The sequence below is a fragment of the Lactuca saligna genome, chromosome 6 (assembly GCF_052625555.1).
Source record: "Lactuca saligna cultivar CGN05327 chromosome 6, ASM5262555v1, whole genome shotgun sequence".
Lineage (NCBI taxonomy): Eukaryota > Viridiplantae > Streptophyta > Magnoliopsida > Asterales > Asteraceae > Lactuca > Lactuca saligna.
Window position 1 is genome coordinate 31882227 of NC_136422.1, and position 19405 is coordinate 31901631.

General features: G+C 33.6%; 2 protein-coding genes across 2 annotated transcripts; one reads left to right on the forward strand and one right to left on the reverse strand.

Moving 5' to 3' along the window:
- Window positions 1-11106: 11106 nt before the first annotated feature.
- LOC145000307 (NAC transcription factor 32-like) lies at window positions 11107-12302 on the forward strand. Its single transcript, XM_078959506.1, has 3 exons — window positions 11107-11322; window positions 11428-11717; window positions 11806-12302. Exons 1-3 carry the CDS (start codon window positions 11142-11144, stop codon window positions 12238-12240), a joined length of 906 nt encoding a protein of 301 aa, XP_078815632.1. The 5' UTR covers window positions 11107-11141; the 3' UTR covers window positions 12241-12302.
- A 3043-nt stretch (window positions 12303-15345) lies between these two features.
- Window positions 15346-17382, reverse strand: SYP71 (syntaxin of plants 71). The gene is made up of 9 exons (XM_078959507.1): window positions 17092-17382; window positions 16853-16978; window positions 16415-16586; window positions 16248-16333; window positions 16095-16163; window positions 15956-16000; window positions 15807-15869; window positions 15638-15714; window positions 15346-15540 (listed from the first exon to the last, which is right to left on the reverse strand). The coding sequence occupies exons 1-9, from the start codon at window positions 17245-17247 to the stop codon at window positions 15528-15530; spliced, it is 807 nt and encodes a 268-aa protein (XP_078815633.1). The 5' UTR covers window positions 17248-17382; the 3' UTR covers window positions 15346-15527.
- Window positions 17383-19405: the final 2023 nt, after the last annotated feature.

Consider the following 19405-nt stretch of genomic DNA (forward strand, 5'->3'; position numbering starts at 1 on the left):
TTTTATGTGTATAGCTGGCAGGGTCTAGTAGCAACAGATCTGTATACCAAGCGGGAATCGATGTTAGGCGGGGCCTGATGTCGGATTCGTCTGATGCCGGGCGGGGCCCGATGTAGCGGTCTAGGCCCAATGTATGTGGTTATGTGATTATGTGTGTTGGTAGTTTGGGGAGACTCACTAAGCTTCGTGCTTACAGTTTTCAGTTTTGGTTTCAGGTACTTCCACTAGCTAGGGGAAGAGCTCGGGATGACTGCATAGCACACACCATAGCTATTAGCCTGGGATGATTTACTCTGATAATTTGATAAATGTTTTTTATACAGTATTTTGTTATGATGATTTGAAATACATGAATTATGATCTTTATTGTGATGTTATATGAATTATGGTTTTCTTAAATGAATTTAAAACAAAAAATTTTGACCGTATTTTTGGGTTGTTACAACATTCCCATAAGACATGAAGTAACAATGACAATTATTTTCAAAATCCATAACATTAACATTTTATTTAAAATATTAGAGTGTCCCATAGAATCAAATGTCGGAGAGTGCATGCTGCTCCATCAAGCATTGCCATTTCCCTTAGGCTCAGATGTACCTAAAGCAATCAACAAACTGTAAGCTAATGCTTAGTGAGTTTCCTCAGAGCATACCCCATACAATCCACATAATCACATAATCCATATTAGCTACAAAAGCTACATAAACCACATGAGCCATACATACAAACATATAAGGATGTCATTGGCTCCCCCATGGTATAACTCTCGGATGCCACAGGCTCCCCATATGGTCTTACACCTAAGTACCATGAGCTCCCCCATGGTCTTTAACTGGAAAGCCATGGGCTCCCCACATGGTCTTACATCCAGGTGCCATGGGCTCCCCCCATGTTCTTTAATATGAAAGTCATGGGCTCTCCACATGGTCTTAGATCCAAATGTCATGGGCTCCCCCATGGTCTTTCATACATCTACCCATATATACAACTAGCATACCTCCTAACATATAACCAACAATCATGCCACATAACATGACGTCAACTAGTGTACCACATATCATAAAATGGGTTGGCCTTGGTGCCTTCGAGCCATTGGTATGGTGAGGAGACTCACCTTCTCAAGAATGCTAAACTGATAAGATAAGATCGAATAAGTCCCAACGCACAGCTCCAACTCAACTGCCTACAATCATCATATGACTAGTCTTGTCAAAATTCCAGAATACCAAAAATACCCTCAAGGTCAAACTTGGTCAACCCTGGTCAAAGTCCAAGTCAACAATCAAGGTCAACAGCCCTTGTTGACCCCAACTCGTCAATTTCCTTCAGAGTCCAGAGTGCATCTAGCAACTCGTCAATTTCCTTCAGAGTACAGAAAAATGGGACAAATCCTAGCCAACTCGCTGATTTGTCTCATCAACTCGTCGAGTTCATTCATATCTAGTAGACGGGGAAACCCGATCTAACTCGTTGAGTTTCCAGAGCAACTCGTCAATTTTTCCCCTTGTTTGCACATTCAGATGATACATGGATTGTAGGGACCCTAGGGCTTTGATCTGAAATTTAAAGGTGTCTATAAGGATAAAGTTTCCAACTTTATCCTCTAGAACCACTCCGAATGGTCTAAAGCCCTTAACAAAGATTGGAAAGCTCAAGAGCTTAACCATATGGTTCAAGGCTCTAGGGATCTGGAATCCCTCCTTTCCAGAAGAGGTTCTAATCCTCAAAACATTCCAAAGTTGGATACTTTATGGACATGCATGTCGAATGCATGTCTTGAAGTTAAAATGGCCAAAGAGGGAAAATATACCCTAAAATCCATGCATGGCATCCATGCTTGACCAAAAGCTAGATCTAGCCCACTATGGGACCATTTTTCCCTGGAGATTCATAAAGTTGCAAACTTTATGAACCCCATGCATGCAATCAACAAGAATAATAGGAAATAAAGAGTAAACTCAAGATCTAGCCATACTCTAAGATAAAAATCGAATCTTGAATGCTTACAATAGTCCACAAGATGGTCTAGCTCAAGAGTGAGGGCTTTGTTTGTTGGATCTTCTCCTTCTTCTCATGATCTTCTTCTTCTTAAGCTCCAAAAGTCACTCTAGCTCACAATATGAAAGAAAATGGAGATTAGGGCTTAGCACAGACGTTCTTAGGGTTTGGAGGCCGATGGAAGGTCAACCTCAAGGTTTTAAAGAGATTATATATGGTGCAAACCCTAAAAATTAGGGTTTTACTTTACAACACATACTCGTCGAGTTGGGCCTTCCAACTCATCGAGTAGGTCCTAAATTCCACATCCTACAAATGATATCTACTCGACGAGTTGGAGCTCCCTAACTCGTCGAGTTCTAGTCCAAAACCCTAAAATTCGAAAAAGTAATGTAGTACATGAAATGAGCGTTACAATTTCATAACAATACGCTTTTAGAACGGTAAAGCACAAGTGTGACAGTTTTAATGATACTTTGTCTTTTTCGTATTTTTAGATTAGAAATAGGCGTAAGAATGTTGAGATTAATTTAATTTCCTTATTTTTCTGTTTCTTGTTGTACAAGGGTTAGGATAATTATTAACCTTTATGATAATTATTAACCTTTATTCTTATCTTTAGCTTTTACTTCTATATAAGGAGCTCCCTGTATTCGTTTTTTATCATTAAGAAAAAAGCAATTTCATTCCTCTAAATTTATTATGGTATCAGAGCGAAACCTGGGAATATAATCCTAGTATTCATATGTGATGACAGGCTCGGATACATCAAGACCGTCCAAAGGAGACAAGCCTGCACTCGATGTATCTTCTCCTTATTTTCTTGCAAGTTCGGACCATCCAGGGCAGAACTTTGTGGGAGAAAATCTCTTACGTGATGGAAACTATGGTGACTGGGAAAATGAGATGTCGAATGCCCTCTATGCCAAAAACAAATTCGGGTTCGTTGACGGAACTCTACCCATGCCACAAGAAGATTCAGCCAATTTAAGCAACTGGAAGAGATGTAACGCCATGGTGCGTGGATGGCTTGTGAGCGCCATGGAGAAGGAGATAAAAGGAAGTGTGAAATATGCTGTCACTGCCCATGAGATCTGGCTTGATCTCAAAGAAAGGTTTGGAAAAGAGAACGCTCCACGAGCGTATGCATTGCGAAGAATTATCACCACCATACAACAAGGCAACATGACTGTGTCCTCATACTACACAAAATTAATAGGTGTGTGGGATGAGATCCGGTCCATAAGTCAGATTCCCACGTGTTCTTGTAAAGGATGTAAATGCGAAACCAATAAAGAGATTGCTAGACTCCATGACAAAGAACATCTTTACGATTTTCTTATGGGGCTGAATGAAGAATTTAATGCTGTAAGAACCCAGATCCTTAGCAGCAGCCCTTTGCCCACTTTAAATGCGGCTTATCACCTTGTTAGCCAAGATGAACAACAACGCCATATTGGAACTGCACGAAATTACAACTCCAAATCGTCTGCATTCCAAACAACAGGAAGATCCGCACCACGCCAAAATAATAAAGCTGGAGCACAATCAAGTATCAGACAAGAAAATCGAAGAAGAACCGAGGATAAATGGTGTACGCATTGTCAGAAAACCGGCCACATGGTTGAAGGCTGTTTTGAATTAATCGGCTACCCGGAGTGGTGGAACTCGAAATCCACAAATGCAAAGACCCAGGCTGGAAAACCAAAGGCGCAAGCCAAGGCAGCTGTAGTTGTAGAAGAAACATGCTCTTCTACAATTACAAAAGAAGAGTACGAGGATCTTATGAGACTGCTTAGGGCATCGAAAATTGGTGATAACCTTCCTAAGGCTAACATGAGTGGTAAGAATAACCCAAAAGCTTACATGACTGGTAAGATCACAACTCCAAATTCTTGGATCATTGATTCTGGGGCTAGTGAGCATATAACCCCACATAAAGAATGGTTAAAAAATCCCAAAACTAGTAAAGATAGTAGTTCTGTGACCATACCTAATGGTACATCTATCCCTATTGAAAATATTGGTGATATACATCTCTCAGATAACTTTGAGTTAAGAGATGTGTTGAATGTTCCAAATTTCAACTGTAATCTACTTTCAGTGAGTCGTCTTTTGAATGACTTAAATTGCTCACTAACCTTTCTTCCAAAAACATGTTATATACATGACTTGCGTTCGAGGAACCTGATTGGGACGGGTAAGGAACGTGGTGGATTGTACTATTTAGAGTCGTTCAAAGAATGTAGGGTGGCAATGGCAACTTTAAATAAAGAGATGATTTGGCATAGAAGATTGGGACACGCTTCAGAGGGAGTATTGAAAAGGTTACAACAAATAGATGTAGGTAATTGTAATCAGTTTTGTGATTCATGTCTTAGAGCAAAGCAAACCAAACTACCTTTTCCCATTAGTTTTTCTAAAACAATAAAGAGTTTTGATTTAATACAGGTTGATATATGGGGTCCGTACCAAAATGCTACTATAAATGGAGAACACTATTTTTTGTCAATTGTTGATGATTATAGTAGAGGAGTTTGGGTTTATTTAATGAGGTATAAATCTGAGGGTGGGTGTTTACTCACATATTTTTGTAATATGACTAAGACACAATTTGACACAAGAGTTAAAAGAATTAGAACAGACAATGGCTCAGAATTCAAGTCTAGATATAAGATAGAATTCTATAGAGAGCAAGGAATCATTTTAGAAACCTCATGTCCTTATACGCCACAGCAAAATGGCGTAGTTGAAAGAAAACACAGACATCTTTTGGAAATGGGTAGGGCGCTACGTTTTCAAGCATCATTACCAATAGAATTTTGGAGAGATTGCATTTTAACGGCAGCATATATCATCAATAAGTTACCCACAAAAGTTCTTGAGAATAGAACCCCACATGAAATTCTGCTTGGAAAAACCCCATCTTACAATCATCTAAAGGTGTTTGGATGCTTGGTCTACGTCCATGACAACGTTAGAAAGAAAGATAAGTTTGGTGAAAGAGGAAAACCATGTGTATTCTTAGGCTACCCAATGGGACAAAAAGGATATAAATTTTTCGATTTAAAGGAAGAAAAATTATATGTTAGTCGTAATGCCACTTTTGTAGAAAATATTTTTCCGTTTGGAAAGGATTATGAGAGTCATAAGGACTTAAATGAAAAAAGTTTTGATGAAGATTTAAACAAGATTCAAAGAGAATTGGATGAGTGGGATGACCAGCAAAATGCCTTTCAAGAAGAACCGATCATAGATCAGACTGAAACTAGAAATGAGTCCTCAGAAAACGAACATAACGAGCAAAGTCACGGTGACAATATTGTTGAAGATCATGAAGAGATTGGACCGTTGACTATCAATGAGACTCCACAAAAAGAAAATTGGCGAAGTACAAGGATGAAAACAAAACCTAAGCATTTAAATGACTTTGTCATTGATTTGCCACCCTCACTCGAGCATTCCACCGTTGTTCCCGCCAATGTTCCTGAATCAGAATCCTCAACGGTACATCCTATATCTCAATTTGTTTCTTATAATAAATTTTCTAAGTCTCACAAAGCCTTCCTTGCGGCCATCACTTCACATGATGAGCCTAAAAACTTTTCTCAAGCAGTTGTTGACCCAAATTGGAGAGAGGCAATGAGTAAAGAAATTCAAGCTCTTGAAGATAATGGAACTTGGGTTCTTACCTCTCTTCCTCCAGGAAAGAAACCAATTGATTCAAAATGGGTGTACAAGATAAAATACAATCTGGATGGTAAAGTTGAGCGATACAAAGCTCGTCTTGTAGCAAAAGGGTATACACAAGTCGAAGGCGTAGATTTTCACGAGACATTTGCTCCGGTAGCGAAATTAGTTACAGTTCGATGTGCATTGGCGGTAGCATCCAAGAAACAGTGGTTAGTTCATCAAATGGATGTAAACAACGCATTCTTACATGGAGATTTGGAAGAGGAAGTATATATGACAATCCCTCAAGGTTTTTCTAGGCCAAGTGAAGATCGAGTTTGTAAACTTCAAAAATCAATATATGGTCTGCGCCACGCGTCTAGAAACTGGTACCAAAAATTTACCAATGCACTTGTTGGAACTGGTTTTCGGCAGTCTAAGGCAGATCACTCTATGTTCACCTTTCGAAACGGGTCCATTCACCTCGTAGCTCTCATTTACGTGGATGATCTTCTTTTAATGGGAAACGACGAGAAAAGGTTGGAAGAAGTAAAAACATACCTGCAGTCGCAATTTAGCATCAAGGACTTGGGACCACTAAAATATTTCCTTGGGATTGAAGTAGCTCGTTCTTCTGAAGGTTTTGTTATCAGTCAACAAAAATATACGCTTGATATACTAAAGGATTGTGGTGTTCAAGGAAGTCGTCCCAGCTTATTCCCCATGGAACAAAACTTACGTCTCCATAAAGAAGATGGAAGTCCAGAAATTGATGCAGCACAGTATAGGAGATTGGTGGGCAGGTTACTTTATCTCACGGTTACTCGACCAGATATAACCTTTTCAGTGAACCAGTTAAGTCAGTTTTTGAGCAAACCAAGAAAAACACATTTAGATGCTGCACACAGGGTGTTACGTTACCTGAAAACCACTCCAGGACAAGGTTTGTTTTTACCTTCATCTGGTAATCTCAACTTAGTGGCGTATTGCGATGCTAGCTGGTTGAGTTGTCCATCTACAAGAAAGTCTTGTACAGGTTATTTTATTAGTTTGGGTGGATCTCCTGTTTCATGGCGAACGAAGAAACAAAGTGTTGTGGCTAGATCTTCAGCTGAAGCAGAATATAGGTCTAATGCTAGCACGGTGTGCGAGGTGATTTGGTTACGATGGCTTTTAGAAGATTTTGATGCATCACAAGTAGGAGCAACTCCCTTAATGTGTGACAATGAAGCTGCTAGACATATTGCTGTCAATCCAGTATATCACGAGCGGACAAAACACGTGGAAATGGATTGCTATTTTGTTAGAGAACGAGTAACTAATGGCGAAATTAAACCTTGTGCTATACGTTCTGAATTTCAAACTGCAGACATATTTACTAAAGCTTTGGGAGCGGATCGTTTTCGGTTTCTTTGCAGCAAGTTGAGTGTTCGTGATTTACACAGTCCAACTTGAGAGGGAGTGTTGAGATTAATTTAATTTCCTTCTTTTTCTGTTTCTTGCTGTACAAGGGTTAGGATAATTATTAACCTTTATGATAATTATTAACCTTTATTCTTATCTTTAGCTTTTACTTCTATATAAGGAGCTCCCTGTATTCGTTTTTTATCATTAAGAAAAAAGCAATTTCATTCCTCTAAATTTATTAAAGAATTTAATTTGTTTTGGATTGGATTGGTGTAAAATCTTCCAACTGCTTGTATGACTTTGTAATTTGGTTTTACTAGGTCTTTGTTAGTTTTTTATTATATTTATACCCTTCCAAAAATAAAAGCTCTTAAATTCTTAGAACACACCAAAAGCTATAGCTTTAAGTTTCCAGGTTTCAGCTACGGAGTAGTTTTGCAAAACATTCCATAAGAGTAACCAAAATCAACTCTAAAAATCATATTAAAGTTACAATAATTATTTAACAAAATATTCTCTTTGTTATGTAATTTGAATAATATTTGGATGTAAGACTCGAAATGCAACTTAAATCATAATACTTGATTTAGTGTTAGAATATAAAGATCATAAATTTGACTATCTTGGTTATTTAGGATCAATAACAATTTATTAGTCGGTTTATGACTAGTTTACTTTTTCTATTAGCAACCCAATAATAAGAATAATCAACAACAATATCAAAAATTGTCTCCGTTTTTTGCTTGTCACTTCCAAAAACTATGGAATTCCAAATCCACCCCAACACCCACAAAGTACTTATCACCATAGCTTTCAACTTTGCTTTTTTTTTTTTCTTCATGTTTGGCATTTATAACGAATCAACCCAAGCAAATATCTCAAGACCGAATTCCATGAGAGAAAACCAATATCCACCCACCTTGAAATGGCATTTCAAATTTTCGTTTCCACTTCACATACCACAAAAAAATGCTCTAAATTTTATTCATGATTCGAGCACCCATGACACAAATTCAAAGAAACATCCACTCCTCAATCAAGCAAGTTATTGAGTTAGGTCTAGTTGGAAGTTGATTTAACAAAACTCTTCACACTAGAATATTTACCTTTCTAGGTATGATTCCACCTTGTAGCAAATAATACAATCTATCGAATCGGTTCTATCTTATGAATGGAAGCTACAATAGTTATCAATTCAATAGTTCTATACTAGTTGCAATAAATATTTATCAAATGGTAAAATACACTTACATACTCTCATTTCAGAGGATGGCCCTTCGTTTTTTATAAGAATGTCTATATGTTCATTGTATCTAGGAAAGAAAAAGAATTTATCAAACACAACCAATTATTGTTATTTTGAATAGCAAAATCGCATGTGAACACTCTTATATAGCTTATTTGATTATTGTTGGTTATCTATTATGGTCTTTCAATATCATATAAACATAAAATGAAAACTAATAAAATAATTAAAATCAGCATTTTTTATATAGAAAGCAAACAAATCATCACCTTGAATCCATCGTTTCATATTATGAAATACACAACATATGACAGCAACTATGGTCGAAAAAAATCAATTTATCACCAAAAAGAAAAACAGATTTTGGTATCAAATTTTTATTGTTATCGATAATAGCAAATTCAGCTTTCAATGTTGAAGAAGAATAAAGCTTTAGGATATAGTAAATAAATAAATAATATGAGCTCATTCCTTTGACCCTCTAAATTTTTTTTTTCGTGTTTTGTCTTAAACCCGAAAACTAATAAATGACTGTGTTTTTGGCACCAATTTTTTTTGGAAGTTTTATCTTCTAGATTTTAAGTAAAACTTAAAAAAAATAACTTTTATTTTAAAGAAAAAAATCATAATCCAAAAGCTAGTTCAAATAGCATTTCAACGACTTTAGCTTTTGGTTTTTATGAATTTTACATTTTTAAAAACTAAAAGTTACTTTTGTTGAACACTTCTACACAAATGAAAACTATAACTGTCAGCTTCCAGCTTGCGATTGCTTCCAACTACCAATAACCATCTTCAAGCTTCTACTTTACAGCTACCAACTAGTTTTGCTAAACACGTTTTGAATATTTTCAAACTCATTGTGTAAGAGAAAAATCATATATTAGACACTGAAAAACTGTCTGATTAGAAAAGAGCTCTCCCATGGAAACACAACTATGATTTATCCTAAACATGTTACTCTAGACCAACTCAGTTACACCCTAAAAGCATTAATAACTTATTTTCATTGATTTATTCATATAATATCATATTTTTAATTTATGCCTATTAAACTATTATATTTGGAAAAAAGTTACTCGATTATACTAACGATATTTGGATACAAACAAAAAACTTCATTATAATAATTGGTTAGAGGATCTTCATTCCACTTTCATTCTCTATTTTTTTTCCCCATTTTTTTTCTCATTTTTCTCCAACCCTCCTCCATTTATTCCCCTATTTTGGGGGATATGAATAGTATTACACCAAATATGGTGGTATACTATTTATTTTCTCCAAAATGGGAATGAATTTTGCGTTGTCGGTTTTAATCCCTCTGTTTATATATTTATACATTTCTAGTTCGTTTTTACCTACTAAATATAATTTAAATATAATATTTAATAATTATAATATTTTGTTATATATTAAATTATATTAATTAATTATAAATATAAAATTTGTTTTTTTCATCAAATTCATATAAAAAATTAAATACATATTGAAATTTTAAAAAATGATCAGTATTTTACAAAAACTTATAATTAAAATATATATTACAAATATGCTAGAGGTTGAATTGGCGACAGACGAAGACAGTCAATTCCAACAATTTCTTGCTCGATATAAACGTATTAAAGATAAAGAAGCACACTTCAGTCTACGAAATTAGTTAGTTGATCATTTGTGGGAAATTTATTCCAACGCATAAATATGTTATCTATGCATGTATAATATTTATTTAAAAATATGTATGTCTAATATTTATATAAATATGTGTATAATATTTATTTAAAAGTGTGTATGTGTAATACTTTTATAAATTCGTGTATAATATTTATTTATAAGTGTATTATAAATATAATATTGTTTATTTAATATTAATGTAATGAAAAAAAAATATAAATTATATATTTGTTAAAACTAAATAAGTAGATGGGTGTGTTTGCAAATATATGTAAGTTGGAATAATAGAATATACTTGGAATATATTTTTGGGGGTTAAAAATGGGGGGAAAAATAGAGTAGGATTGGAGATAAAATACTATTTACCCCATTTTTTACTACATTTTTAAGGAAAAAAAAATGGGGATGGGTTGGAGATGATCTTAGATATTTTTAAAGAATATTGTCTTAAAAATAAAAGAAAATGAAAGTAAAATCCTTAATGAGAAAAAAAATTGAAAATACCATATTGTTATAAAAATAAATACATGTGTTATATTTACTTACCGGTGTCATGTTAGAATTGTTTTCATATGTGCAAATTGATTTGTTTGCTTTTGTTATAGTACAACTTTTTGACACTAACAAAAGGCGATATTTCAAGTAGTCAAATCTTCATCTCTCAAACATACTTATGGCCAGTCGGATATAATGGATTAAAATCATAAAAGGAAATAAATCATTCAAATACGCTATTAAATTAGTATTTCTTGATTCTTATTATATCCGACATTAATTTGTTATATATAATAATTAGACTCTATAACCAAATTAAATTAGTATTTCTTGATTCTTATTATATCCGACATTATGTCCTTTGCTGGAATGTACGAGTTGTACTTTAGGTGTTTCAAACATCTAAAATCTATGTCCCGATATTCTAAGTCAAAGAATGTAATACGTAATCTTCGCTTCGCGACATAAACGTTCTTTTCGTACACCTTTGTTGAAAATCAATTTCGATAAATAATTAATATAAGTTTGTCTACACAAGCATTGCATATACACACTAGTCGTGTATATATCTACAGCTTATGAGAGTATGCTTAGTAGTCTCCTCCACCAACAAGAAGAATACAAAGTGAAAAACAAAATCTTGATTTCCATGGAGAAAATCAAGAACCCCTCAAATTTTGACATACAACTTCCTCCCGGTTTCAGATTCCACCCAACCGACGAAGAACTTATTGTTCACTATTTACAGAAGAAAGTTACTTCATCCCCCCTCCCCGCTTCCATCTTTGCCGAAATCGAGCTTTACAAATTTGATCCATGGGAACTTCCTTGTTAGTATCAGTATCAGTATCAGTATCAATATCAATATCAATATCAATATCAGTTTCAGTCCCAATATCTCTCTAACATGCTCATTTTATGTTGTTTGGTTGTAGATAGAGCTTTGTTTGGAGAAGATGAATGGTATTTCTTTAGTCCAAGAGATAGGAAGTACCCGAATGGAGTGAGGCCGAATCGGATGGCAGGGTCGGGATACTGGAAAGCAACGGGAACAGACAGACCGATTATGGGGTCATTAGGGAAGAAGATAGTTGGGGTTAAGAAAGGTTTGGTGTTCTATAAAGGTAGGCCTCCAAGAGGGATTAAGACCGATTGGATCATGCATGAGTATAGACTACTTGATACGGTTTCTTGCAACTCAAGCAAGCGAAAAGAATCAATGAGGGTAAGCCTACAATGAAACCTAAATTTTCTTTTTATAAACTTACTAAAAAGATGTACATTATTTTGGTGGTTGTTGTTTATGGTTATAGTTGGATGATTGGGTGCTTTGTAGAGTGAGACACAAGACTTGTACGCCAAGAAACTCTTGTGAAGATTATGGTCAAAAGGTTTTGGAACCTGAAAAGTCAATGATTTTTTCTACTGACAAAAACCCTAATCTTGAAATTTTGAAGGAAAGCCTATTCAAAGATTGTCCAATGTTGCCTTTCATGTTTGGTTCTCACTTAGATTTCCCTTCCATTGACACGATGTGTTCTATATCAGAAAAAAGCGATAACTTCAAAGCATCATCCGTGAATTATGATAGAAATCACAGAGAAGAAGAAGGTGTTATTGAGTCCAACAAGAAGCTTAGAACATTAATGGAAGGTCAAAATGAGGATATATGGTCTTCGGGGATTGATACAAATGACATGAGTTTCTATGGGGGAGAGGAATATGATATATGGGATTATATGATGTAAATAGATTGGTATAAATGGATGCTATGTATATAGGTGTGTTGAACACTGTTTATAGTAAAAGTTAGAACATATGAACATGAAATAAATGTGTGATCAAGTTATGAAGTACGTACATATATCTATTTTAGGACAATTGAGCATCTTACTCTATAATATGAATTTTCTTTTGAGATGGATAAGAAAACAGGATACGGGGTATTTGATTTGACTTTGATTTTATAAAAAAAACTAAATAAATTTTATTTGTGGTGTTTAATTTGGAGATATCTCGAACTATAATTAATTTGAGTTTAAAAGATAGATTTTCCAACATCATGTCCTTTTTTGGACAGTACAATTGTTGTACTTAGTTGTTTCAAACAAAAAAATTACATCTGGAGTTTATGTTTGAATATTCCAAGTTAGAGAAAGTATAAGTTCTTTAAGTTCAATTAATGATAAAGAATTAATATAACAACATTTCACATATATGGTATTCGTGTATATATCTACAGCTCATGAGTATGCTTAGTAGCGTCAACAAGAGGAAAACAAAGCGAATAACAAAATCTTGATTTCCATGTAGAAAATCAAGAACACCTCAAATTTATGTATTGTTTAGTATGTGGTAATCGAAGAGAAAGGAAATAGTGCATCATGGCTGAAACAAAAAAAAAAAAAAAAAAAAAAAAAAACATTTGATTTACACCAAGGAATGAAATGGAGAATTTCTTCACTAAATGTGATTCTTTTTGTAGATTAATTTTTATTTTATAGGGGATGAGCGTTTTTTATTATCTTTTAAAAATTTTAAAACATTAATTAAATGATTTTTTAAATTTTAAAATAAATAAAAATATTTCTATTATAATTATATTTTAAAAGATTTCAATGTTGTCTAGTTCCTTTTATTTTGTAAACGTTTTAGATCATGGATAATTTTTTTATTTGCAAAACATATAGCATGTAAAAGGAATTATGTTTATATGCAACTTATTTATCAATATATATTTATTTAATTAAAGTTTATTATTATGAAATATTTTTTATTTTATTTATCAATTTTACTATATTTAGATTTCTATTTATTGATAACAAATAATATATTTGAATGACTTGTTACATTCCTTCAAACCAACCAAACATTGGCAATGTATTGTAATTGATCTATTTCATTTCCTTTGATCATTTCATTACCTTATCCATTCTATTTCTTGGTTTTTCCATTCCATCATCATACCAAACCTACCTTATAACTTCTTCTGAATTTTAAATTTCACCCGCTCAACAAAACACTTATCATTCACTATTTACAGAAGAAAGTTACTCCCACCACTTTCCAAGCTTCCATCTTTCCCAAATAGGGTTTACAAGTTCGATCCATTGGAGTTTCCATGTTTCTATCTCATGGATTAAAGTAGTACCATTTATCTTTTCCGAACAAAGCTTCATCTACGACCAAGCAAAACAAAATCATGTTAACGAGAGATTGAGACTGTTAAAATTGAAAAGTGATACTTACATGAATAGAATGAGGCCAATTATAGGGTTATTAAGGGAGAATATGGTTGTGATGAAGATAGGTTTTGTGTTTTATAAAGGTCAGTGGTCAAGACTAAACTAACTAGATCATGCATGAGAATAGATTGCTTGATACGGTTAATTGCAACTCAAACAATCCAAAAGAATCAATGAGTTTGAGATTATTTGTTAAAAATTATAAAGTGATTATTGATTTGTTAATGATACCATTTTGAAAGATTATTAACATTGCAATGGTGTGCAAGATAAATGCAAAAGTTTACATATCGTATTTGAAAGAGTAATGATCTTTTCCTAATGTGGATGGTGCTAGGAATCAAGGATACAAACCCTAATTTTGAGATTCCAAATGAGAGTTTGTTCAAAGATCTTTCAATGTTTGCTTGCATGTTTAATTCATAATTAGACTATATTTGGCGTACTAGCCGATAAAAAATAGCGTTTGGTAAAACTAATAGATAAGCTAACTGAAAGATATAAAATAATAAAGAAAAACATTTAGAATAATATATTTTCTATAATTAATTAAGAGGTACACTTGAAAAAAAAAAAAAAAAAAGCTCCTGAAAAGCTAGTCTAACTAAATGCTTGTTTGATAGTTGTCTTCAAAATATGTTACTCCTTTCATTCTAAACTAATAATCCATGTTTCATTTTTGGTTTGTCTTAAAATAATAGTCCACTTCTAAAAATAAATATCAATTTTACCAAAATATCATTTATTATTAGTTAAACTATCATGGAATTAAATGCAACTACCATAAAATTAAATACAGTAAAAAAGTATAATTATCATTTCATTTAATAAAATTAATGGTAATTAATGTTTTCTTAATCTACTTTTGGACAATAATATTAAGACGGAGAAAATATCTAAAAAAGTTTATTAACTAGAAAAGAAATCATATTGTTTAATTGTACATCTGATTACTAACTATAATGAATGATGAAAAATAACCATTCAGCCATAAATAGATGATTTTAGGGTTCACCGGGAAAAAAACTTTTTTTTTGTGCAAATCAAACAGTCTTTCTGGCTCATTCAATCAAAAATATATGTTTAAACTTGAAAAGATGTCAATCAAACAAAACCTAACTTTTTAAAAATCTTAACTTATAAGCTACTTTTTAGCTTCCAAACATAACAATTTAAAAAAAAAAACTCAAAAATTAACTAATTTATCAGCTTATCGGCTAGTTTTGATGCGCCAAACATACCACAGCCTTAGATTTTTCTCATACAGACATGTGTTCTATGTCGGAAAAAGGAGACAACGTTGAAGCATCATTAGTGAGTTATGATAGAAAATATTTAGAAAAAGAGTGTTATTAACTCCAACAAGAAGTTCAAACCATGGAAGGGCAAAATTGTCAAAATGAGAAAGTGTGGCCTTAGGGGATCGATACAAATGACATGAGTTTCTTCAAGGTAGAGCATCATTCAGATGGTTTATCGGTTTATCTAGTTTAGAAAAGAAACAAACCTTATGTCATGCAGCAGTTTATCCAGACATACATCATTACCCATTAAACCACTATACCAATACATTCAAAGCTTCTCAAGATGCTAACGAGATAATAATAATAAAATGCAAAACAAATATATTCATTCATATATTTATAGAAACATAGAAATGCTTCACATGATTCAACACATAAAGCATAAAATGAAAAATAATAAAGAGGTTCAAATATTAGATGCAAAAACATACAGCACACCACAAGTAGAGCAAACCAGATAGGATATTCCATTATGTGCACAAACTTTTACTTCAATACACTGCAAAATTAAAAATTAAAAAGTTTTTTTTTTTTTTAAATAACTTACTTGTATAAAGTTACAACTTTATATAAGATTAAGGGAAAAAAAAACTTACTTGTATAAGTAGGCTGCAATTCCCAGAATTACACATAGCAATATAATATCAATACAGAAATTTCGACTAGATCTCAGCTGTCAACACAAAAAAAAAAATTTTAAAAATGTTAAATTTTTAATCATGAAAAACACAATAAGAAGAAAATTATTAATTTGTTCTTAATCACCTGATTAACAGTGTGCTTAAGTCTAACATTGGTATTCCTAAGATCTGAAGTTGCCTTATCCACCTGAAAAAATATATATAAAAATTAAAATTAAAATACTTTCATCAACCTTAATTTTCTCCATTTATTTTATTTATTTATTTATTTACCTTGTCATCTATTTCATCCATCAAAGGAACCTGTCTGTCTACTTCCTGCATACATTTTTATTTAAAAAAAAAAAATCAAAATCTTTATTTGTAATCATATAATTTCAAGAATTAAGTATAAGAATATAAGATAACAAACCTCATTCATATCTTGTGCCATGTTTTTCAATGTATCTAAACCTTCTGATATCAATTCCAATCCTTGATCCTATATAAAATATCAACAATAAAAAAAAAAGTAACAAATATAATTTAAAAAAAAAATCAAGATTACATTTACTGATTTACATACCTGTTTAACTTTTCTCATTTCATACTCGCTCCTGAATTGGCTTGACTCTTCAGTTTGTTGGAAGTATTCATCATCAAATCGTCCATCTATGAAGAAAAAAATTATAATAATGTAAAAACAAGAAGTTAATTACATAAATAAAAATGATAATGGAGTTAATTAATGACCTGATGAATCAAACTTGATTTGTGGACGAGAAGCAGAAGCAGAAGCTGTCCAGCCTCCTCCAGATGGTTTGGGTGGAGGAGCACCACCATCAGGGATTGCCTGAATCCTGTCAGGAAGTGCAAGGACTAAATCATTGCGAGCTGCAAATTCTTCAGGAGCAAGTCCTTTTACCTGTTAATTGTAATCAAATTGGGTTAAATCAGCAATGTGTGTTTCTATTATGTTTGCTGGATTTCACAATTGTGTAACAATGATATCAGTCACATCATTTGAAAGAACAGTATTTTATCGAGAAGAAAGAAGATGTAGACAAGTAATATCATGTGTCTTTTGCGATGAAGTCAAATCGATTTATACTGATTTTCCGTTCATTTATAGTGTACAAGAACATATAATTTGTAGGTGATCAAAGAAAAGGAGCGAGATCGAGATCGAACCTTTTTCATAGCCAATCGCTGCAACTTAGGGATTTCTTCCAGTAACTTGGCCTTGGTTCGTCGTATCTCAGCGTTAATCGCCACCACCGAAGCCCTGTTTTTCTCATTGCTAGCTGTCTCAGCTTTCTGAAAACGATAACAAACCAACATTACTCATTATCAATGAATTAACAGTTTGAAAGGGAAAACCTAAAACCCTAGATATCAAAGGAATTGATACAGATCTAAACATAAATCACCTGAAGAGCAGTCTCGATGTCAGATTCTACTGCGGCGTAGAGCCGAGCAAAGGCGTCGTCGCCAGATACATTCAGATCTCTCTGCTTTTCCACGTCGTACTTGTCGTACTTCTTGCAAATTGCATCAACTCGAGTTAAAATTTCAATGACGCTCATCTTTCCTGCGTTTAATCCTTACTTCAATTTCAAAATTCACGACTTCGATTCTGCAGAAACCACGGAAAACTGTTTGAATTTGAGAAGAATGATGGTATCTTCTCCTTTATCGAAGAACTGGACCAGCCTGTCACAGAACCAGTTTTATTTGGTTCATTTTTTAACTTCACAAAAGCTCAAAAACCACCCCTCATGTTTTCTATAAGTGTGTTTATATTGATCAAGTTGGAAATTTTGTTTCATCCTTTTCAAGTAGCACATTTTATTCTAAGTACATTTTTTTGGGATTTGAGTGTTCACTTTGATAGGTTTTATATGTTAAACAAAATATGTGGCGGAAAAACTTAACCCTAAGTTCACATGCAACCTATTGGATCTAAGTTTTTTCTATTGATTGCAACAAACAATTGAACATCAAGAACCTTAAAAGTGTCCTGCTATTTTTGAAAAAAAAAAAACACACACACACACACACACAAAAGGTTTTAGGCTTTACATAGATCTCGATTATTGTTGTAAATAATCAAACACTTCCTTGTTGAATAAGCTTTAGAAAGCAAGCACCAGAAATCCCGTGTCTTTAATGGTTTGTACCCAAACCCTAACAATAGAATACTTGAGACCAGATAGGGGGAGGAAGGAAATTTTCAGATCTAAGGCTCTTAGAGTGGTGGTTGAAATTATGAACCCCATAAGGGTTTTATATAGGTGAGTAAGGAGTCTAGGATAAGGCAGGTTCCCTTAGATAACCTTTATCCCTTTTCTTGCTCCTTAAGGCTTCCAAGAAGCCCTACGAACCTCCTCCAAAACCGTCCTATAACACTCCGACTCTTAGGTATAAATTTTACAGCACTATGTACAAGTTTATGGACCTACTCGACGAGTTGGTTGCCCCAATTCGTCATGTAGAGGCGGGTTAGTCCACATGGATTAATGGATCTACTCGACGAGTCGGAGGACCCTGACCCGACAAGTAGGAGCTGGAAAATGAAACCTTAATTTTTAGGGTTTGCACCCTATTTAAAGGACCTTAGGTCCTTACCTCCAGCCCCTTACCACCTTTTGATGGCCAGAAGAAACCCTAATCACTCTAACCTTGTTCTTGAGTGTTTGAGAGGCTAAAGTGTGCTTTTGGTTCTTTTGATTGAAGAAGCTTAGAGTTCTAAAAGCTTGGAACGAGAAGAAGAGGGTAGACCCGGTATCTACATTGTCTTGGCTTGAATTTAAAGGTAAAAAGCCTCTACCTTAAGTGAGACTACGGGCATTTTGGTGCAAAAAAGGAGTTATGTTCGGATTTGAGCTTGTCACTGTTGGATTAGTGTCTAAGTCCATAACTATTTTGGTATGTACTTGACCCGATGGTGCATGGTCCTTTTGGGTTGCCTTCACCAAAGCAACTTGATTGGAGAAATGAATAAAGAGAAAGAGGATAATATGATTTATTAATATGTTATAAGAATAATATATTAAAGGAGAAATCATATTTGTTTAATTAATATTGGTCAATAATTAATTAAGAATTAGTTTTGTGATCAAATGTAATTAATTAAACTAGAGGGGCTGATTTGTAATTATGTGATAGTTACAAAATAAGGTAAGAATTATCTTATATATATGGTGAACGAATTTGAGGTGTAAATCCCTTAGAATTAGAGTATGATAAGGATTCAAGGATTATCTTATTGGTTGCTTAATGGATAATCAACTAGATAAGGATAATGACTGAAACCCTATCTCTACACCTATATAAACACCCCTAGGGCCATGAATTCGTGTATCCCTTCCCAAGAGGTCCTAGATACGAATTCTAACCTCTCACCTCTCTCTTTATACCTTCTCCACTTGCTTATGGTGTTTGTGAGCCATTAGAGGAGTGACACTTGTGACTCTAAGCATTCCAAAGTCAATTCAAGGAGATTTGTGATTGTTATTGCTACATAACAATCAAGGTAACACTATAAACTTATTCTCATGTTAATATGATTATATGTATGCTAGAATTAGGGTTTATAGTCTTGGATTCAAAGCATGTACAATAGAGAAACCTAGATCCAAGCATTAGGGTTTGTATGAGCACATAGGATGTCTTATGACCAAAACCCATCAGTGGTATCAGAGCCTTGGTTGGTTTCAATTGTATTGATGCATATTTAATCGT